Source organism: Lepidochelys kempii, chromosome 24, assembly GCF_965140265.1.
Source record: "Lepidochelys kempii isolate rLepKem1 chromosome 24, rLepKem1.hap2, whole genome shotgun sequence".
Lineage (NCBI taxonomy): Eukaryota > Metazoa > Chordata > Testudines > Cheloniidae > Lepidochelys > Lepidochelys kempii.
Window position 1 is genome coordinate 13,596,454 of NC_133279.1, and position 22,988 is coordinate 13,619,441.

At 54.3% G+C, this 22,988-nt stretch overlaps 1 protein-coding gene across 1 annotated transcript in view; it reads right to left on the reverse strand.

Moving 5' to 3' along the window:
* Positions 1-22,988, reverse strand: part of LOC140902933 (IgGFc-binding protein-like) — a 119,181-nt gene that overhangs the window by 45,855 nt on the left and 50,338 nt on the right. The window contains exons 24-39 of the mRNA XM_073323515.1: positions 21,766-22,361; positions 20,769-21,342; positions 19,671-19,870; positions 19,132-19,273; positions 18,230-18,561; positions 16,340-16,913; positions 14,368-14,966; positions 11,956-12,517; positions 10,539-11,128; positions 9,536-10,109; positions 8,449-8,648; positions 7,910-8,051; positions 7,008-7,339; positions 5,117-5,690; positions 3,144-3,742; positions 732-1,293 (exon numbers count right to left, since the gene is read on the reverse strand). Coding sequence (XP_073179616.1) covers positions 732-1,293; positions 3,144-3,742; positions 5,117-5,690; positions 7,008-7,339; positions 7,910-8,051; positions 8,449-8,648; positions 9,536-10,109; positions 10,539-11,128; positions 11,956-12,517; positions 14,368-14,966; positions 16,340-16,913; positions 18,230-18,561; positions 19,132-19,273; positions 19,671-19,870; positions 20,769-21,342; positions 21,766-22,361 — 7,152 coding nt within the window. The remainder of the gene's footprint in view (positions 1-731; positions 1,294-3,143; positions 3,743-5,116; positions 5,691-7,007; positions 7,340-7,909; positions 8,052-8,448; positions 8,649-9,535; positions 10,110-10,538; positions 11,129-11,955; positions 12,518-14,367; positions 14,967-16,339; positions 16,914-18,229; positions 18,562-19,131; positions 19,274-19,670; positions 19,871-20,768; positions 21,343-21,765; positions 22,362-22,988) is intronic.

Sequence of the window (22,988 nt, forward strand, 5' to 3'; positions counted from 1 at the left end):
TACAGTAGGATTGTTCTGGTGGGGTTGGGAGCCAGGACTCCTGGGTTCTACTCCCAGCTCTGGGAGGGGAGTGGGGCCTAGTGGTTAGAGGCTGGGAGTCAGGTCTCCTGGGTTGTATTCTGGATGTTGAAGGGCGGTCAGGTCTAGCGGGTTAAAGCAGTGTGGACTGGGAGTCAGGACTCTGGGGTTTTCTTTCTGACTCTTGGAGGGGCGTTTGGTCTAGTGGTAAGAGCTGCAGACAAGGGGACGTGTTGCAAGGTGAGTCCCAAATTCTGGAGTGGGCTGCTGTGTAATGTTTAGTGATGGAGGACTGGGAGTCAGGATAACTGGCTTCTGCCACTGGCTTCTCGGGTGACTCTGAGTTACTTGCTTTAGTTCTTTCGGTGTCCGTTTTCCGGCACCCTGACGGGAAGGACGACTAGTGGGTTGGACTAGATGACCTCCTGAGGTCCCTTCCAACCCTGATATTCTATGATTCTATGATTCTAGTGTTGGCAAAGTATTTCCAACCCCTGGGAGACAGGTGCCAGCAAGGAGACAGGATTACATTGCTATAGCACAAAGATAAAGCAAAGCTGAGTAGGTGACCTTTACGGTTGGCAACACTACTGCAAGCTGATAGGTGTGTAAGGCCAGAGACACACGGCTGAGCTCTTCTGAGCCCCCTGCAGAGGGTGCTGCACATGGAGACTAGCCAGTCCTTAAAGCAGATTCTAGTAGGCGACACTCACTGCAGAATGAGGCTGATCTCCACTGCCCCATCCGGATGCCCCTGGCCTGGCAGGCCATCACGTAGGCGCTGATGGCACTGCAGAGAGCATCCCGGAGACCCTTGTACTGGCAGGTGTCAAAGACGCAGTCGTCGAAGAAAGGGGCTGGGTCGATGACTCCGTGGCACTCTCTGAACGGTCCGTCCCCTCTGGTGATGACCCCGCAGTACCGATCTCCCTTGTAGGGTTGTCTCTGAGCCTCACTGCAGACCAGGCACTTCCCGGTGCAGCTGTCTGAGCAGCCCGGGACCTCCCCCACCTTCCAGCTCTCTGCGAACTGGACGGCGTTGGCTGCCCGTCTCCCGTCTCTCATGGTCAGGTCGTCATTGGCAGTTTGGTTGTTGTCACCGCACAGGCCGCAGAGGGCGTTGGCGTAGGTGTTGGGCACAGTGACCCGGACCAGGCTCCCGTCGAAGGTCACCCTCAGCGCGAAGGCGGTCTTGATGAGGACTTGGGCTCCGCTGACGTAAGCCTGTAGCTTCTCCTCATGGTAGAAAGGCAGGGCCACAAAGACTCCGTCCACCTGGAACAGACGCGGCAGGGCCAGGGGTTAATTTTGAATGAATACTGCAGGCAGAAGGTGGGGACCCAGGACTCCTGGGTTTTATTCCTGGCTCAGGGAGGGGGGGCGAAGGGAAGGGAAGAAATGGGGTGGGGCCTAGTAGCTTTGAGCAGGGGAGGCTGGGAGCCAGGACTCCTGAGTTCTATCCCCCGTTCCGGGAAAGGAGTGAGATCTGGTGGGTTACAGCAGAGGGGGATGGGAATCAGGATTCCTGGCTCCTATCCTCAACTCTGGGAGGGCAGTGGTTGGAGCGCGGCGGCTGGGAGCTAGGACTCTTGGGTTCTAACCCCAGCTCTGGTCAGGGAGTGGGGTCTAGCGATGAGAGCAGCTTTGCAGGACAGGTTCACAAAGAGCCTGTCTATCTGGAACACACGTCTTGGGGATGGTCTGAATTCCCAGTTACACGAAGGCCTGCTCTACACTAGTAAATTAGGGCAGTATCACTATCGCTCCGGGGTGTGAAAACTCCACACCCCTGACCCACGCAGTTAAACTGACCTGACCCCTGGTGTAGACGTTGCCAGGTCAACGGGAGAATTCTCCTGTCAACCTAGCGAGTGCCTCTTGTGAAGGTGTCTTACCTACACCAATGGGAGAACTCCTGCCATTGGCATTGGCAGCCTCTTCACTGAAGCGCCGCAGCTACGGCAAGTCCATTGTGCCACATTAGCAGTTTATTTGGAAACAGCCCTAAGACTCTCTCACACCCCTTGGGCAGTGTAAATGCGGTTGACTCCCAACTTTCTGCTGTCAGATACCTGGAAAGGGCCTTCGCGCAACAGAAGTCAGGATCAAGTACTTTAGTGGAGGAAGCTTTTAGGGTGTTGACTCCCCTGGAGTCAATGGGGCCAGATCCCCAGCTGGTGGGAATGGGGCATAGCTCCTGTGGAGGGAATGGGACCCGATCCCCAGCTAAATGAGTGAGTCAGTTGAATGCACATCAGTTACAGTGGCAAAACGGCCCTGATGCAGAGGAGAAAATCCTGCCCTATATATTCACAAAGAGGCACTCAGTTCCTTCCCACACACCCACCACCAGCTCAGTGTGCAACGGACGCAGGTCTCATTTCTGAAACGGGGAGAGAAATAATGGGTAATGTATCATCAACAGCAAGAGTTCCTGCTCCCAGCTCCCCGAGAAGTCATAGAATCACAGAATATCAGGGGTGGAAGGGACCTCAGGAGGTCATCTAGTCCGAGCCCCTGCTCAAAGCAGGACCAATCCCCAACTAAATCATCCCAGCCAGGGCTTTGTCAAGCCTGACCTTAAAATCTTCGAAGGAAGGAGATTCCACCACCTCCCGAGGTAACGCATTCCAGTGTTTCACAACACTCCTAGTGAAAAAGTTTTTCCTAATAGCCAACCTAAACCTCCCTCACTGCAACTTGAGACCATTACTCCTCATTCTGTCATCTGCTACCACTGAGAACAGTCTAGATCCATCCTCTTTGGAACCCCCTTTCAGGTACTTGAAAGCAGCTATCAAATCCCCCCTCATTCTTCTCTTCCGCAGACTAAACAATCCCAGTTCCCTCAGCCTCTCCTCATAAGTCATGTGTTCCAGTCCCCTAATCATTTTTCCTGCCCTCCGCTGGACGTTTTCCAATTTTTCCACATCCTTCTTCTAGTGTGGGGCCCAAAACTGGACACTAGTACTCCAGATGAGGCCTCACCAATATCGAATAGAGGGGAACGATCACATCCCTCTATCTGCTGGCAATGCCCCTACTTATACATCCCAAAATGCCATTGGCCTTCTTGGCAACAAGGGCACACTGTTGACTGTAGTCCTGTGGCTCTCTGTCCCTACCTTGATCTTGCGGGGATATTGCTGGCTGACAGTGATGTTTCTACCGTAGACCTCCAAGGTCACCACTTTGGTGTAGGACACGGCCTTGCTGCCGCGGTTGTTATTCTCCACCTTGATGTTGAATGGCGTGAGCGTGGGGTCCTCGGAGCAGACCCCAGCCAGAAGGTAGATGCAGGTGCCCATGAAATCATACTTTTTCCCGTCGAAGGTGGTGTAGTGAGGGTCTCCGGAGGCCGTGCAGGTGGAGTAGCTGATTGGGGAGCAGCCACGGACCCCGTTGATCACGGCGCATCTCTCGCTGGCCTTGCAGCCGGTCTCCTGGCAAAGCACCATGCCCAAGCTGGGATCACATCTGCACCGAGAGAGGCAGTTCTCATCGGCCCAGAACTCCTCGTTGGGTTTGTAGTAGCGGCCATTGTAGTCACAGCCACAGCTCTCCACGGGGACACACTGGCCGGCACTCAGGACGTAACCGTTGTCACACTGGCAGGTCTCCACGCAGGGCTCCAGGCAGGAGGAGTTGGCGGTTTGGTCGGAGCAGCTGGCCGGGCAGGCGTTCCCGCAGGCCTCGTAGTGGCTGTTCTCAGGGCAGGGCAGGACTGGGAGGGGGTCAGAGAGGGGGAGATTTAACATCACAGGAAATGAACTAAAAACACCTGCTTACATGCAGCAAGAGCTAGAGAGAAATTCTAATGTGCAATCGGCATGCTCTATTTCACAGGCCCGATGTACAAGCAGCCACACTAAGGCCACCTCTGGAGTACAGCACAGGGAACAACCCCGTTGGGCAAAGGAGTTTGCTAGCTGGGAGAGCAGGGAAATGCTCTCTTTGTATAGAAAATCGAAGAAAATCTGCAAAGTGCACCCAGAGTAGATGAGACCTCACTTGTCAAGGCCTCCTCTGGAGCCCCGCCCACACCAGATGACCTCAGACTCAGCACACGTCCCACGGAAGTGGAAAGACTCAGGAGATCCTACTGGGTTGGGACCCTGTATTTTCAGGTAGTATTTCGGATGGGTCCATCTTTCCATCGCTTTCTGATCCATCCCTCTCTTCCAACCACTTCACCCACCAAATCCATCCCGCTTTTCTATTCTTCACTTACATCCCTCTTACACAATGCTGAACACCCCTTCTTTGAAGTGCGGAAGTGAGATTTTCTTTACATTAGATTGTAATAAATCTTTCTCGTTGCCTCCATCTAATTGACGTGTACATCCAGGAGTATCTATATCTGTCTAATCTAGAACCTAATCATGGAATCATAGAATATCAAGCTTGGAAGGAACCTCAGGAGGTCATCTAATCCAACCCCCTGCTCAAAGCAGGACCAATCCCCCAAGTTTTGCCCCCGAAATGGCCCCCTCAAGGATTGAACTCACAACCCAGGGTTTAGCAGGCCAATGCTCAAACCACTGAGCTATCCCTTCCCCCCCCGTTTAGCCAGCCGTCCCTCTGGCTCAGCATCCAATCGACCAATCTTTACCTCTAATTGACTTTATCTCCCCGTGCACCTAATCCATTTATCCATCCATTAAATCTCTTTATCTCTCTATCCATCGAACCCACCTATCCGTCTATTACACCCATTTAATCTCTCCATCCATTTTATCCACGTATCCTCCAGTGAATCTATTTAATCACCCAATCCATCTAATCCATCTACCAATCTATTAAACCTGTTTAATCTCCCTATTCATCTAATCCATCCTCCTAACAATATTTGGAGACTCTTCCTTTCTCTCATCTAACCCAATCTATGAAAACCATGTGTCCATCGATTCTCAATCTAGCTAGTCTCTTATAGGGGCTTCTCAAGCCCACATCCCCATGGTGTCTAGTTGCCAAGGTGCAGGATCTAGGCCTAGTGTCTGCCCTGACACTCCGCCCACTGGCCATCTCCTCAAGCAGCACAGTAACTCTAGTCTAATTGCTGCTTTTGTCAATAAAAAAAACAAACCACCGAGCTCACCGCAGCCGGACGGTGTCCTCCAGTCATAGACGGTGATGCCCTGTTTCTTGCAGATGGCGGCATAGGCCTCCAGCGCCTGGCACAGGATGTTCTTGGCTCCCCCGTTCAGACACACGTCGTAGATGCAGCTGTCAAAAATGTCCTGGGGGCGCACTTTGGAGTGACACTCTCTGAAGGGCCCTCCTGGTCTTTTGCTGATCAAACCACAATATTCGTCGCCCCCGTAGATCTTCTGCTTGCTCTTATCGCACGTCGGGCATGTCCCTTTGCAATCATCCCAGCAGAAGGGGTCCCGGTCTTTGACTTTCCAGCTCCTGGCCCACTCCACGATGGAAGAGACTCGGGTGCCGTTGGGTGACGTCATGTCATCTCTACGCTTTTGGTTGAAGTTCCCACAAAGGCCGCCCATGGCCCCATAATAGCTGCTGGGGAGGGTGATGATCAGGCGCCAATTCCAGTCATACGACACCTGCAGACCAAAGTCTGTCCGCAGGATAGCACTGAGACCGCTCTGGTAGAGCTTGATTTTACCGTCTTCCAGGGTCACCGGCAAGCTGGTGGTCACGTCATTGATCTAGAGATAGGAGGAAAGAACCAACGGTTATTTCTCTTTTCATCTCACCTCTTCCAAGAGTTCTGCTCCTCTGGGACAAGAAAGATTAGAAAGCCCCAATTAAGCACTTGAGTCCTCAGAGATCAAATGTTCTCTGTCCAGGGGATCTGGCTGTGGAATGAATTCCCAGTGCAGATTAGATAAATCCAGAGTGTGACCTGGACTCCCCTTTAATAAAGCTTCCCGACAAGAACGAAGCATTGATATTCACAGCTTGAAACCCACCCAACTCACCACAAAATCCTACTGCAAGTGGAGATTTTTCTACCCCAAAAAGAGGAGAAAAGCCAGAAGCTCCATGGATTGGAGCAGAGACTTTACTCTGGTCAGTACATGTTATGGAGAGGATGGTTGGCTCCTATGGTGATGGGCGGCAGTACAAAACCAAAGAGCTAGAGAGAGAGAGCGAGAGAGTTGTGGAAGGAAGACAGGAACTGTTTAGCCTGTGCGGCCTGGAGGGATCCCGCGACATGGGGAGACTGGTAGAACAAGAGTTCTGGGGGACCTAGGCTGACTGGGGGATCCTATGTGGTCCATGGAGGCAAGATTGCCCAGGTGAATTGGGAGGGCCCAGGGGCCCGGAGCAGATAATTTTAAATCGGTTCATTTCTCGCTTATTCTGTTCTTCTTCTGGAATGTTGTCATTTTCGATCTTGTTTCTTTTCATGGCCACTTTGAGATCACAAAAAGGGGATTTTCTTTCTGATAATCTGGAAAAATTTCTATTTTAAAATTTCTGAATATCATTTCTTTTTTTTTAAAAAAAATACCTATTTCAAAACAAAGGACCTGATTCAGCAGAAATTCTTGACAACGAAACAAACAAAAGTACTGGCCCATTTGTATGAATGGAAGAAAAGAGATGTTGACATTTTCCGAAAGAAAATTGGTCTTCAACCAGCACAGAGAGATCGATAGATGTGTATGGGGATGGTTGGATAGATCGATGGAGAAAAAGCAGATGTGTATGGTGATAGATTGAGAAACGGATTGATGTGTATGGGCTGGGTGGAGAGAAAGAGAGATCTATATGGGGACAAACAGAGGGACGGATAGATGTGTATCCTGACCGATGGATTGACAGATTTGTCTTGGCCTGGATGGTAAGATGGATGCATATGTATGGGGAAGGATAGACAGAGATATAGACAGATGGGTATGCGGATGGATGGATGGATGGATGGATAGGTAGATGTGTATGGGTATGGATGTACCCATAGGGAGATATTTTTATTCCAAATGTAAGCTCTCCAATCATTTTTGCACTTTTGTACTCACTCTGATTTTCCCAACTTCCTTCTTGTAGATGGAGATGTTGTAGCCATAGACGTAGATGTTGGTCAGGCGCACGTAGGAGACAGCCTGGTTGCCTCCCCTGTTGTCGTTCTTCTCATCGATGGTGAAGGGCACCAGGGTGTTGTCGCTCCCGCAGTACTTGGCCAGGGTGTAGGTGCAGGTGCCCTGGAAGTTGAAGTTCAGCCCGTCGAAGGTGTGATAGTGCGGGTCCCCCCAGCCCCAGCAGGTTCCAATGAAGTTGGGAATGCACATCGCACGGCCGTTCTGGACCTTGCACGTCTCCTTGGCCCGACATGTCAGGACTTTGCAGGGATCTGAAAGGAGAGAAATCCCAGCAATCCATGAGAGTGAGGGCTAGGGGGGCAGGGGAGCTCGGTTCAGCACAGGCCCAGTTACCCACCCAAAGCCATTCGGAAGAGAGGCCAACCAGAGAGCAGTCAACGGGAGATGGTTTCCTGTAAAAGCTCTGCCTGAGTAGGGATTAAGTAAATAGGTCAAGTAAGGACCTCAACCTTTGACCAAAGCGGCAGGCCCAGAGGATACTTTTCTTTACCTCTTGACAGTCAAGTGCCTGGTCCAAAGCCCAGGAGAGAATCAATGACTTGATTTGACATAGCCTGCCTCCCAGCCCATTGGCTCCAACTCAGAGAACCCACCATGTAACCTACCCCCACCCCTCCCAGAGCTGTGAATAGAACCCAGGAGTCCAGGCTCACAAACCCCCCTGCTCTAACCACTAGTCCCCACTCGCTTCCTAGATCTAAGGATGGAAACTCTACTCTGCGCCAGCTCCTCAGCTGTCCTGACTCCACTGAGTCTGCTCTAAGGACTCTCTATCTCTACGTCCACCTCTCTTCTTGTTTAACTCTTGCACTCTCTTTCACCTCTCTTAATGCATTGCATGACTCCATCTCTGATCTGACAGGTTTCATCCCTGGTGCAGCTGTGGGCTTCGCAGGTCACCCCTTGGGCAGGAGTGCAGGTGCAGCTTTGCTGGCACTTGTTAGTCAGAACCGTCTCATTAGGCTGTTTGAAAAAAGGGAAAAGAACACAATGTAGCCCGGGGAAAGGTAGTTTTTCAGTGCGGAGATGTTCATTTACAGGGAGGCCATATCTGGGACTAGAACCGAGTGTCTTATCTCCCAGTCCGCAGCCGCTCTACTCCACTTGGCACGACTGCCTTCCCGGAGCTGGGGAGAGAACCGAGGAGTCCTGACTTCCAGCTCCCTGCTCTAACCACTAGACTCCACCGCCCTGCCAGAGACACGGTTCATGGAACCAGGATTGTGCCATTAGTGCCTTTCAACAGAGATTCATGCATTGCCATTGGCAACCGACAATGGTCTGATCCAACATGGCTGATGAGAGCAGGGCGTGAAGGACGTGACTGGATAGGAGTTAACACCCCAGCAGGGGGCGGTACCTGGTAATATATCCCCTTCTTGAAGCACCCACAGCTCTGCAGAGCCACGCAGCCCAGGCCGTCGAAGAGGAAGCCATCGTCACACTGGCAGCCTTCGGCGCAGGTGTCTGGGCACTTCCTGGCGTCGGTGATCCTGGCACAGGTGGTGGTGCAGAGGTCGGCGCACACCTCGTAGTGACTGTTGGCCGGGCAGCGCAGAGCTAAGGCAGAGAAAGAAGCAACTGATGGCTGGAGAGATCTCAGCCCACAACTTAGAGCAGGGGCGGGCAAACTTTTTGGCCTGAGAGCGGCATCGGGTTTTGGAAATTGTATGGAGGGCTGGTTAGGGGAGGGGGGCGTGGCCCGGCCGCCACCCGCTCTCCACGCCCCCTGCTTCTGGTCCCCTGACAGCCCCCTCCCACCCTGGACTCCTGCCCCATCCAACCACCCCTTCTTCCTGTCCCCAGATCCCCCGTCCCTGACTGACTCCTGCCGCCCCATCCAACCCCCTCTCCTTCATGACTTCCTCCCCCAGAGACCCCTGCACCCATTCAACCCCCCTGTTCCCCGCCTTCTGACCGCCCCGACCCCTATCCACACTGCGACCCCCGACCACCACCTCAAACTCCCCTCCCACTATCCAACCCCCCGGCTCCCTGCCCCCTTACCACGCTGCCTGGCTGCCGGTGCTACTGCCGCACACAGCGCAGCCCGGCTGGAGCCAGCCACACACAGCGCAGCCCAGAGACCGGGTCAGGCCGGGCTCCGCAGCTACGCTGCCCCAGGAGCTCACCGCCCTGCCTCCCAGAGCATGGCGCCGGGCAAGCCTCCCGGGCCAGGAGCTCAGGGGCCGGGCAGGAGGGTCCAGTGGGCCGGGTGTCACCTCAGGCTCAGAGGGACAGACATGAAGGAGAGGAGAATCTGACGGGGACGAGAGGACCAGGTCACCTTTATAAGGGAATATGACCTTGTTGGTTCCCACCCAAAGGAGTCTCTCAAGAAGCCCAGAGGCCTGGAATGAGATACCTAGAATCGCTCTCCCCGCCCCCCAGCGGGAGGGGAGCGAGTGGGATAGGCCCTTCTGCTACACCAGCATCGCGGCACTTACGGCAGAAGGAGGCGCTCCTCCAGGGCTGGATAGGGGCCCCGGCCTCTTGGCAGGCCGTCACGTAGCTGTGGATGCTCTGGCACAGGACCTGGGAGTCCCCGTTGCCCAAGCACACATCATACAGGCAGTTGTTGAAATACACGCTGGGGCTGACCATGCCGTGGCAGGAGGCGAAGGGGCCGTCGGGGGCCGTGAGCAGCCCGCAGTAGTTGCGCTGTTTGAAGAACTCCTTCTTCTTCTCCTTGCAGACCGGGCAGCTGTTCCCGGCGCATCCGTCGTCACAGGCCACCCCCGGGATCGGGACTTTCCAGGCGGAACCAAAGGCTGCCACGTTAGGGGCCGCGCTGCCGTCGGGGAGCAGGAACTCGTCGTCCCGACGCCCGTTGTTGTTCCCGCACAGGCCGCACGTCTGGCCCTGGTAGTTCCCTGGGACGGTGACTCTGGCGTGGTAAACCAGGTCGTAGCTCACGGTGAGGCCGAAGTCAGTTTGCACAAGGACGTTCCCGCCGTGCTGATACGCTCGGAGCTGCCCATCGGCCACGACCACAGGCAGGTTGTGGGACACCCCGTCCACCTGGAAGACACAGAGTATTCCCTGTGAACCGGGGCAGTGGATGTTGTTGGGGTGGGCTATGGGCACAAGATAGGGTCTCAATGACACCTGGGCAAATCTGTTGTGACTCCACTGAACTCAATGAAATTATGGCCATTTCTGATCTCAGATCCCTGGGCTTACTCCGCAATCATCCACTGAGCGTAATATGCTGAGGGCTGGATTATGATCTCACTTGTCCCAGAGAAAATCCAGAGCGATTCTGCTTTCTTCAGTGGGATGCCTCTAGACTGGCACTGGTGCCAGTAAGGTCAGGATCAGAACCTGAATGTCTGACCCCTCCTGCCTGTGCGCTCCTAATGAGTGACCCAGGAGACAAGTGCCCCTTGCATTGCCACATCAGTGGGGCTGCCCCATTGCAGGAACATCTTGAGCAGGACTTACCATGACGAGCCCCTTCCTGTTCTGCAGCAGGGTAAGCGTGAGCCCGTAGACCTCCACGGACACCAGCTTGGTGACAGACACCTTGCCATTGCCCCAGGGCTTGTTCTCCACCTTCACGGAGAAGGATGTCAGGTTCCCGGCGTCAGCGCAGGTCTTGGCCAGGATGTAGGTGCAGGTGCCTTGGAAATCGAAGGCAACTCCATCGAAGGAGAGGTAGTGGGGGTCTCCGGCAGCAGAACACGTTGCAGATCCGACAGGGTGGCATTTCCGGACGCCATCCGCCACCTTGCACTGCTCGTTGGCTCCACAGGAGGCCTCCCGACACTGGACGACCCCGTTGTCTTGGCACCGGCACCGCTCCCGGCAGGAGGCGCTGGAGTAGAACTCCTCTCCCTTCCTGTAGTACCTGCCCTGGTGCACACAGCCGCACTGCGCGACGGGGACGCACCGGTCTCCGCTCAGGAGGAACCCGGCGTCGCAGAAACACCCTTCGGCACAGGGAGCGTCGCAGCCGTCCGGCGCCGAGAGCCCGTGGCAGGTGGCAGGGCAGCCGCTCCCACAGAGCTCGTAGTGGAAGTTACTGGGGCAGGTGGGACCTGTAGGAGAGGGGCAGAGGGAACGTGCAGATGGGGGTGAGAGAAAGAAGAAATGTGCAGGTAAGTGGACAGAAATCTCTCTCTATTCATATCACTTACAGTAGGATTGTTCTGGTGGGGTTGGGAGCCAGGACTCCTGGGTTCTACTCCCAGCTCTGGGAGGGGAGTGGGGCCTAGTGGTTAGAGGCTGGGAGTCAGGTCTCCTGGGTTGTATTCTGGATGTTGAAGGGCGGTCAGGTCTAGCGGGTTAAAGCAGTGTGGACTGGGAGTCAGGACTCTGGGGTTTTCTTTCTGACTCTTGGAGGGGCGTTTGGTCTAGTGGTAAGAGCTGCAGACAAGGGGACGTGTTGCAAGGTGAGTCCCAAATTCTGGAGTGGGCTGCTGTGTAATGTTTAGTGATGGAGGACTGGGAGTCAGGATAACTGGCTTCTGCCACTGGCTTCTCGGGTGACTCTGAGTTACTTGCTTTAGTTCTTTCGGTGTCCGTTTTCCGGCACCCTGACGGGAAGGACGACTAGTGGGTTGGACTAGATGACCTCCTGAGGTCCCTTCCAACCCTGATATTCTATGATTCTATGATTCTAGTGTTGGCAAAGTATTTCCAACCCCTGGGAGACAGGTGCCAGCAAGGAGACAGGATTACATTGCTATAGCACAAAGATAAAGCAAAGCTGAGTAGGTGACCTTTACGGTTGGCAACACTACTGCAAGCTGATAGGTGTGTAAGGCCAGAGACACACAGCTGAGCTCTTCTGAGCCCCCTGCAGAGGGTGCTGCACATGGAGACTAGCCAGTCCTTAAAGCAGATTCTAGTAGGCGACACTCACTGCAGAATGAGGCTGATCTCCACTGCCCCATCCGGATGCCCCTGGCCTGGCAGGCCATCACGTAGGCGCTGATGGCACTGCAGAGAGCATCCCGGAGACCCTTGTACTGGCAGGTGTCAAAGACGCAGTCGTCGAAGAAAGGGGCTGGGTCGATGACTCCGTGGCACTCTCTGAACGGTCCGTCCCCTCTGGTGATGACCCCGCAGTACCGATCTCCCTTGTAGGGTTGTCTCTGAGCCTCACTGCAGACCAGGCACTTCCCAGTGCAGCTGTCTGAGCAGCCCGGGACCTCCCCCACCTTCCAGCTCTCTGCGAACTGGACGGCGTTGGCTGCCCGTCTCCCGTCTCTCATGGTCAGGTCGTCACTGGCAGTTTGGTTGTTGTCACCGCACAGGCCGCAGAGGGCGTTGGCGTAGGTGTTGGGCACAGTGACCCGGACCAGGCTCCCGTCGAAGGTCACCCTCAGCGCGAAGGCGGTCTTGATGAGGACTTGGGCTCCGCTGACGTAAGCCTGTAGCTTCTCCTCATGGTAGAAAGGCAGGGCCACAAAGACTCCGTCCACCTGGAACAGACGCGGCAGGGCCAGGGGTTAATTTTGAATGAATACTGCAGGCAGAAGGTGGGGACCCAGGACTCCTGGGTTTTATTCCTGGCTCAGGGAGGGGGGGCGAAGGGAAGGGAAGAAATGGGGTGGGGCCTAGTAGCTTTGAGCAGGGGAGGCTGGGAGCCAGGACTCCTGAGTTCTATCCCCCGTTCCGGGAAAGGAGTGAGATCTGGTGGGTTACAGCAGAGGGGGATGGGAATCAGGATTCCTGGCTCCTATCCTCAACTCTGGGAGGGCAGTGGTTGGAGCGCGGCGGCTGGGAGCTAGGACTCTTGGGTTCTAACCCCAGCTCTGGTCAGGGAGTGGGGTCTAGCGATGAGAGCAGCTTTGCAGGACAGGTTCACAAAGAGCCTGTCTATCTGGAACACACGTCTTGGGGATGGTCTGAATTCCCAGTTACACGAAGGCCTGCTCTACACTAGTAAATTAGGGCAGTATCACTATCGCTCCGGGGTGTGAAAACTCCACACCCCTGACCCACGCAGTTAAACTGACCTGACCCCTGGTGTAGACGTTGCCAGGTCAACGGGAGAATTCTCCTGTCAACCTAGCGAGTGCCTCTTGTGAAGGTGTCTTACCTACACCAATGGGAGAACTCCTGCCATTGGCATTGGCAGCCTCTTCACTGAAGCGCCGCAGCTACGGCAAGTCCATTGTGCCACATTAGCAGTTTATTTGGAAACAGCCCTAAGACTCTCTCACACCCCTTGGGCAGTGTAAATGCGGTTGACTCCCAACTTTCTGCTGTCAGATACCTGGAAAGGGCCTTCGCGCAACAGAAGTCAGGATCAAGTACTTTAGTGGAGGAAGCTTTTAGGGTGTTGACTCCCCTGGAGTCAATGGGGCCAGATCCCCAGCTGGTGGGAATGGGGCATAGCTCCTGTGGAGGGAATGGGACCCGATCCCCAGCTAAATGAGTGAGTCAGTTGAATGCACATCAGTTACAGTGGCAAAACGGCCCTGATGCAGAGGAGAAAATCCTGCCCTATATATTCACAAAGAGGCACTCAGTTCCTTCCCACACACCCACCACCAGCTCAGTGTGCAACGGACGCAGGTCTCATTTCTGAAACGGGGAGAGAAATAATGGGTAATGTATCATCAACAGCAAGAGTTCCTGCTCCCAGCTCCCCGAGAAGTCATAGAATCACAGAATATCAGGGGTGGAAGGGACCTCAGGAGGTCATCTAGTCCGAGCCCCTGCTCAAAGCAGGACCAATCCCCAACTAAATCATCCCAGCCAGGGCTTTGTCAAGCCTGACCTTAAAATCTTCGAAGGAAGGAGATTCCACCACCTCCCGAGGTAACGCATTCCAGTGTTTCACAACACTCCTAGTGAAAAAGTTTTTCCTAATAGCCAACCTAAACCTCCCTCACTGCAACTTGAGACCATTACTCCTCCTTCTGTCATCTGCTACCACTGAGAACAGTCTAGATCCATCCTCTTTGGAACCCCCTTTCAGGTACTTGAAAGCAGCTATCAAATCCCCCCTCATTCTTCTCTTCCGCAGACTAAACAATCCCAGTTCCCTCAGCCTCTCCTCATAAGTCATGTGTTCCAGTCCCCTAATCATTTTTCCTGCCCTCCGCTGGACGTTTTCCAATTTTTCCACATCCTTCTTCTAGTGTGGGGCCCAAAACTGGACACTAGTACTCCAGATGAGGCCTCACCAATATCGAATAGAGGGGAACGATCACATCCCTCTATCTGCTGGCAATGCCCCTACTTATACATCCCAAAATGCCATTGGCCTTCTTGGCAACAAGGGCACACTGTTGACTGTAGTCCTGTGGCTCTCCGTCCCTACCTTGATCTTGCGGGGATATTGCTGGCTGACAGTGATGTTTCTACCGTAGACCTCCAAGGTCACCACTTTGGTGTAGGACACGGCCTTGCTGCCGCGGTTGTTATTCTCCACCTTGATGTTGAATGGCGTGAGCGTGGGGTCCTCGGAGCAGACCCCAGCCAGAAGGTAGATGCAGGTGCCCATGAAATCATACTTTTTCCCGTCGAAGGTGGTGTAGTGAGGGTCTCCGGAGGCCGTGCAGGTGGAGTAGCTGATTGGGGAGCAGCCACGGACCCCGTTGATCACAGCGCATCTCTCGCTGGCCTTGCAGCCGGTCTCCTGGCAAAGCACCATGCCCAAGCTGGGATCACATCTGCACCGAGAGAGGCAGTTCTCATCGGCCCAGAACTCCTCGTTGGGTTTGTAGTAGCGGCCATTGTAGTCACAGCCACAGCTCTCCACGGGGACACAGTGGCCGGCACTCAGGACGTAACCGTTGTCACACTGGCAGGTCTCCACGCAGGGCTCCAGGCAGGAGGAGTTGGCGGTTTGGTCGGAGCAGCTGGCCGGGCAGGCGTTCCCGCAGGCCTCGTAGTGGCTGTTCTCAGGGCAGGGCAGGACTGGGAGGGGGTCAGAGAGGGGGAGATTTAACATCACAGGAAATGAACTAAAAACACCTGCTTACATGCAGCAAGAGCTAGAGAGAAATTCTAATGTGCAATCGGCATGCTCTATTTCACAGGCCCGATGTACAAGCAGCCACACTAAGGCCACCTCTGGAGTACAGCACAGGGAACAACCCCGTTGGGCAAAGGAGTTTGCTAGCTGGGAGAGCAGGGAAATGCTCTCTTTGTATAGAAAATCGAAGAAAATCTGCAAAGTGCACCCAGAGTAGATGAGACCTCACTTGTCAAGGCCTCCTCTGGAGCCCCGCCCACACCAGATGACCTCAGACTCAGCACACGTCCCACGGAAGTGGAAAGACTCAGGAGATCCTACTGGGTTGGGACCCTGTATTTTCAGGTAGTATTTCGGATGGGTCCATCTTTCCATCGCTTTCTGATCCATCCCTCTCTTCCAACCACTTCACCCACCAAATCCATCCCGCTTTTCTATTCTTCACTTACATCCCTCTTACACAATGCTGAACACCCCTTCTTTGAAGTGCGGAAGTGAGATTTTCTTTACATTAGATTGTAATAAATCTTTCTCGTTGCCTCCATCTAATTGACGTGTACATCCAGGAGTATCTATATCTGTCTAATCTAGAACCTAATCATGGAATCATAGAATATCAAGCTTGGAAGGAACCTCAGGAGGTCATCTAATCCAACCCCCTGCTCAAAGCAGGACCAATCCCCCAAGTTTTGCCCCCGAAATGGCCCCCTCAAGGATTGAACTCACAACCCAGGGTTTAGCAGGCCAATGCTCAAACCACTGAGCTATCCCTCCCCCCCCGTTTAGCCAGCCGTCCCTCTGGCTCAGCATCCAATCGACCAATCTTTACCTCTAATTGACTTTATCTCCCCGTGCACCTAATCCATTTATCCATCCATTAAATCTCTTTATCTCTCTATCCATCGAACCCACCTATCCGTCTATTACACCCATTTAATCTCTCCATCCATTTTATCCACGTATCCTCCAGTGAATCTATTTAATCACCCAATCCATCTAATCCATCTACCAATCTATTAAACCTGTTTAATCTCCCTATTCATCTAATCCATCCTCCTAACAATATTTGGAGACTCTTCCTTTCTCTCATCTAACCCAATCTATGAAAACCATGTGTCCATCGATTCTCAATCTAGCTAGTCTCTTATAGGGGCTTCTCAAGCCCACATCCCCATGGTGTCTAGTTGCCAAGGTGCAGGATCTAGGCCTAGTGTCTGCCCTGACACTCCGCCCACTGGCCATCTCCTCAAGCAGCACAGTAACTCTAGTCTAATTGCTGCTTTTGTCAATAAAAAAAACAAACCACCGAGCTCACCGCAGCCGGACGGTGTCCTCCAGTCATAGACGGTGATGCCCTGTTTCTTGCAGATGGCGGCATAGGCCTCCAGCGCCTGGCACAGGATGTTCTTGGCTCCCCCGTTCAGACACACGTCGTAGATGCAGCTGTCAAAAATGTCCTGGGGGCGCACTTTGGAGTGACACTCTCTGAAGGGCCCTCCTGGTCTTTTGCTGATCAAACCACAATATTCGTCGCCCCCGTAGATCTTCTGCTTGCTCTTATCGCACGTCGGGCATGTCCCTTTGCAATCATCCCAGCAGAAGGGGTCCCGGTCTTTGACTTTCCAGCTCCTGGCCCACTCCACGATGGAAGAGACTCGGGTGCCGTTGGGTGACGTCATGTCATCTCCACGCTTTTGGTTGAAGTTCCCACAAAGGCCGCCCATGGCCCCATAATAGCTGCTGGGGAGGGTGATGATCAGGCGCCAATTCCAGTCATACGACACCTGCAGACCAAAGTCTGTCCGCAGGATAGCACTGAGACCGCTCTGGTAGAGCTTGATTTTACCGTCTTCCAGGGTCACCGGCAAGCTGGTGGTCACGTCATTGATCTAGAGATAGGAGGAAAGAACCAACGGTTATTTCTCTTTTCATCTCACCTCTTCCAAGAGTTCTGCTCCTCTGGGACAAGAAAGATTAGAAAGCCCCAATTAAGCACTTGAGTCCTCAGAGATCAAATGTTCTCTGTCCAGGGGATCTGGCTGTGGAATGAATTCCCAGTGCAGATTAGATAAATCCAGAGTGTGACCTGGACTCCCCTTTAATAAAGCTTCCCGACAAGAACGAAGCATTGATATTCACAGCTTGAAACCCACCCAACTCACCACAAAATCCTACTGCAAGTGGAGATTTTTCTACCCCAAAAAGAGGAGAAAAGCCAGAAGCTCCATGGATTGGAGCAGAGACTTTACTCTGGTCAGTACATGTTATGGAGAGGATGGTTGGCTCCTATGGTGATGGGCGGCAGTACAAAACCAAAGAGCTAGAGAGAGAGAGCGAGAGAGTTGTGGAAGGAAGACAGGAACTGTTTAGCCTGTGCGGCCTGGAGGGATCCCGCGACATGGGGAGACTGGTAGAACAAGAGTTCTGGGGGACCTAGGCTGACTGGGGGATCCTATGTGGTCCATGGAGGCAAGATTGCCCAGGTGAATTGGGAGGGCCCAGGGGCCCGGAGCAGATAATTTTAAATCGGTTCATTTCTCGCTTATTCTGTTCTTCTTCTGGAATGTTGTCATTTTCGATCTTGTTTCTTTTCATGGCCACTTTGAGATCACAAAAAGGGGATTTTCTTTCTGATAATCTGGAAAAATTTCTATTTTAAAATTTCTGAATATCATTTCTTTTTTTTAAAAAAAATACCTATTTCAAAACAAAGGACCTGATTCAGCAGAAATTCTTGACAACGAAACAAACAAAAGTACTGGCCCATTTGTATGAATGGAAGAAAAGAGATGTTGACATTTTCCGAAAGAAAATTGGTCTTCAACCAGCACAGAGAGATCGATAGATGTGTATGGGGATGGTTGGATAGATCGATGGAGAAAAAGCAGATGTGTATGGTGATAGATTGAGAAACGGATTGATGTGTATGGGCTGGGTGGAGAGAAAGAGAGATCTATATGGGGACAAACAGAGGGACGGATAGATGTGTATCCTGACCGATGGATTGACAGATTTGTCTTGGCCTGGATGGTAAGATGGATGCATATGTATGGGGAAGGATAGACAGAGATATAGACAGATGGGTATGCGGATGGATGGATGGATGGATGGATAGGTAGATGTGTATGGGTATGGATGTACCCATAGGGAGATATTTTTATTCCAAATGTAAGCTCTCCAATCATTTTTGCACTTTTGTACTCACTCTGATTTTCCCAACTTCCTTCTTGTAGATGGAGATGTTGTAGCCATAGACGTAGATGTTGGTCAGGCGCACGTAGGAGACAGCCTGGTTGCCTCCCCTGTTGTCGTTCTTCTCATCGATGGTGAAGGGCACCAGGGTGTTGTCGCTCCCGCAGTACTTGGCCAGGGTGTAGGTGCAGGTGCCCTGGAAGTTGAAGTTCAGCCCGTCGAAGGTGTGATAGTGCGGGTCCCCCCAGCCCCAGCAGGTTCCAATGAAGTTGGGAACGCACATCGCACGGCCGTTCTGGACCTTGCACGTCTCCTTGGCCCGACATGTCAGGACTTTGCAGGGATCTGAAAGGAGAGAAATCCCAGCAATCCATGAGAGTGAGGGCTAGGGGGGCAGGGGAGCTCGGTTCAGCACAGGCCCAGTTACCCACCCAAAGCCATTCGGAAGAGAGGCCAACCAGAGAGCAGTCAACGGGAGATGGTTTCCTGTAAAAGCTCTGCCTGAGTAGGGATTAAGTAAATAGGTCAAGTAAGGACCTCAACCTTTGACCAAAGCGGCAGGCCCAGAGGATACTTTTCTTTACCTCTTGACAGTCAAGTGCCTGGTCCAAAGCCCAGGAGAGAATCAATGACTTGATTTGACATAGCCTGCCTCCCAGCCCATTGGCTCCAACTCAGAGAACCCACCATGTAACCTACCCCCACCCCTCCCAGAGCTGTGAATAGAACCCAGGAGTCCAGGCTCACAAACCCCCCTGCTCTAACCACTAGTCCCCACTCGCTTCCTAGATCTAAGGATGGAAACTCTACTCTGCGCCAGCTCCTCAGCTGTCCTGACTCCACTGAGTCTGCTCTAAGGACTCTCTATCTCTACGTCCACCTCTCTTCTTGTTTAACTCTTGCACTCTCTTTCACCTCTCTTAATGCATTGCATGACTCCATCTCTGATCTGACAGGTTTCATCCCTGGTGCAGCTGTGGGCTTCGCAGGTCACCCCTTGGGCAGGAGTGCAGGTGCAGCTTTGCTGGCACTTGTTAGTCAGAACCGTCTCATTAGGCTGTTTGAAAAAAGGGAAAAGAACACAATGTAGCCCGGGGAAAGGTAGTTTTTCAGTGCGGAGATGTTCATTTACAGGGAGGCCATATCTGGGACTAGAACCGAGTGTCTTATCTCCCAGTCCGCAGCCGCTCTACTCCACTTGGCACGACTGCCTTCCCGGAGCTGGGGAGAGAACCGAGGAGTCCTGACTTCCAGCTCCCTGCTCTAACCACTAGACTCCACCGCCCTGCCAGAGACACGGTTCATGGAACCAGGATTGTGCCATTAGTGCCTTTCAACAGAGATTCATGCATTGCCATTGGCAAGCGACAATGGTCTGATCCAACATGGCTGATGAGAGCAGGGCGTGAAGGACGTGACTGGATAGGAGTTAACACCCCAGCAGGGGGCGGTACCTGGTAATATATCCCCTTCTTGAAGCACCCACAGCTCTGCAGAGCCACGCAGCCCAGGCCGTCGAAGAGGAAGCCATCGTCACACTGGCAGCCTTCGGCGCAGGTGTCTGGGCACTTCCTGGCGTCGGTGATCCTGGCACAGGTGGTGGTGCAGAGGTCGGCGCACACCTCGTAGTGACTGTTGGCCGGGCAGCGCAGAGCTAAGGCAGAGAAAGAAGCAACTGATGGCTGGAGAGATCTCAGCCCACAACTTAGAGCAGGGGCGGGCAAACTTTTTGGCCTGAGAGCGGCATCGGGTTTTGGAAATTGTATGGAGGGCTGGTTAGGGGAGGGGGGCGTGGCCCGGCCGCCACCCGCTCTCCACGCCCCCTGCTTCTGGTCCCCTGGCAGCCCCCTCCCACCCTGGACTCCTGCCCCATCCAACCACCCCTTCTTCCTGTCCCCTGACTGTCCCCAGATCCCCCGTCCCTGACTGACTCCTGCCGCCCCATCCAACCCCCTCTCCTTCATGACTTCCTCCCCCAGAGACCCCTGCACCCATTCAACCCCCCTGTTCCCCGCCTTCTGACCGCCCCGACCCCTATCCACACTGCGACCCCCGACCACCACCTCAAACTCCCCTCCCACTATCCAACCCCCCGGCTCCCTGCCCCCTTACCACGCTGCCTGGCTGCCGGTGCTACTGCCGCACACAGCGCAGCCCGGCTGGAGCCAGCCACACACAGCGCAGCACAGAGACCGGGTCAGGCCGGGCTCCGCAGCTACGCTGCCCCAGGAGCTCACCGCCCTGCCTCCCAGAGCATGGCGCCGGGCAAGCCTCCCGGGCCAGGAGCTCAGGGGCCGGGCAGGAGGGTCCAGTGGGCCGGGTGTCACCTCAGGCTCAGAGGGACAGACATGAAGGAGAGGAGAATCTGACAGGGACGAGAGGACCAGGTCACCTTTATAAGGGAATATGACCTTGTTGGTTCCCACCCAAAGGAGTCTCTCAAGAAGCCCAGAGGCCTGGAATGAGATACCTAGAATCGCTCTCCCCGCCCCCCAGCGGGAGGGGAGCGAGTGGGATAGGCCCTTCTGCTACACCAGCATCGCGGCACTTACGGCAGAAGGAGGCGCTCCTCCAGGGCTGGATAGGGGCCCCGGCCTCTTGGCAGGCCGTCACGTAGCTGTGGATGCTCTGGCACAGGACCTGGGAGTCCCCGTTGCCCAAGCACACATCATACAGGCAGTTGTTGAAATACACGCTGGGGCTGACCGAGTCGTGGCAGGAGGCGAAGGGGCCGTCGGGGGCCGTGAGCAGCCCGCAGTAGTTGCGCTGTTTGAAGAACTCCTTCTTCTTCTCCTTGCAGACCGGGCAGCTGTTCCCGGCGCATCCGTCGTCACAGGCCACCCCCGGGATCGGGACTTTCCAGGCGGAACCAAAGGCTGCCACGTTAGGGGCCGCGCTGCCGTCGGGGAGCAGGAACTCGTCGTCCCGACGCCCGTTGTTGTTCCCGCACAGGCCGCACGTCTGGCCCTGGTAGTTCCCTGGGACGGTGACTCTGGCGTGGTAAACCAGGTCGTAGCTCACGGTGAGGCCGAAGTCAGTTTGCACAAGGACGTTCCCGCCGTGCTGATACGCTCGGAGCTGCCCATCGGCCACGACCACAGGCAGGTTGTGGGACACCCCGTCCACCTGGAAGACACAGAGTATTCCCTGTGAACCGGGGCAGTGGATGTTGTTGGGGTGGGCTATGGGCACAAGATAGGGTCTCAATGACACCTGGGCAAATCTGTTGTGACTCCACTGAACTCAATGAAATTATGGCCATTTCTGATCTCAGATCCCTGGGCTTACTCTGCAATCATCCACTGAGCGTAATATGCTGAGGGCTGGATTATGATCTCACTTGTCCCAGAGAAAATCCAGAGCGATTCTGCTTTCTTCAGTGGGATGCCTCTAGACTGGCACTGGTGCCAGTAAGGTCAGGATCAGAACCTGAATGTCTGACCCCTCCTGCCTGTGCGCTCCTAATGAGTGACCCAGGAGACAAGTGCCCCTTGCATTGCCACATCAGTGGGGCTGCCCCATTGCAGGAACATCTTGAGCAGGACTTACCATGACGAGCCCCTTCCTGTTCTGCAGCAGGGTAAGCGTGAGCCCGTAGACCTCCACGGACACCAGCTTGGTGACAGACACCTTGCCATTGCCCCAGGGCTTGTTCTCCACCTTCACGGAGAAGGATGTCAGGTTCCTGGCGTCAGCGCAGGTCTTGGCCAGGATGTAGGTGCAGGTGCCTTGGAAATCGAAGGCAACTCCGTCGAAGGAGAGGTAGTGGGGGTCTCCGGCAGCAGAACACGTTGCAGATCCGACAGGGTGGCATTTCCGGACGCCATCCGCCACCTTGCACTGCTCGTTGGCTCCACAGGAGGCCTCCCGACACTGGACGACCCCGTTGTCTTGGCACTGGCACCGCTCCCGGCAGGAGGCGCTGGAGTAGAACACCTCTCCCTTCCTGTAGTACCTGCCCTGGTGCACACAGCCGCACTGCGCGACGGGGACGCACCGGTCTCCGCTCAGGAGGAACCCGGCGTCGCAGAAACACCCTTCGGCACAGGGGGCATCGCAGCCGTCCGGCGCCGAGAGCCCGTGGCAGGTGGCAGGGCAGCCGCTCCCACAGAGCTCGTAGTGGAAGTTACTGGGGCAGGTGGGACCTGTAGGAGAGGGGCAGAGGGAACGTGCAGATGGCCGTGAGAGAAAGCTTCTTAAATGAATGCACCACCAGAAGAAAATGTGCAGGTACCACTTACAATCGTGTTGTTGGCGGGAACTGGGAGCCAAAACTCCTGGGTTCTAGTCATGGCTCAGGGCGGGAAGTGGGGTTCCCTGGCTTAGAGCAGGGAGGGCTGGGAGCCAGGACTGCTAAGCTCTGTCATTGGCTCTGGGGGGACAGTGGTGTCTAGCGGTTAAAAGCAGGGGAGATTAGCACTCAGGGCTCCTGGGTTCTATTCCTTGCTGTGAGCAGTCAAAGGGATCTAGCAAATCAGAGCTGGAGGGCTTGCAATCAGGTTTTCTGGGTTCTATTGCCAGCTCTGGGAAGGGATGAGGATCTAGTAGCTTAGTCCCAGAAGGGCTGGGAAGGAGTCAGGACTCTGGGGTTTTCTTTCTGACTCTTGGAGGGGCGTTTGGTCTAGTGGTAAGAGCTGCAGACAAGGGGACGTGTTGCAAGGTGAGTCCCAAATTCTGGAGTGGGCTGCTGTGTAATGTTTAGTGATGGAGGACTGGGAGTCAGGATAACTGGCTTCTGCCACTGGCTTCTCGGGTGACTCTGAGTTACTTGC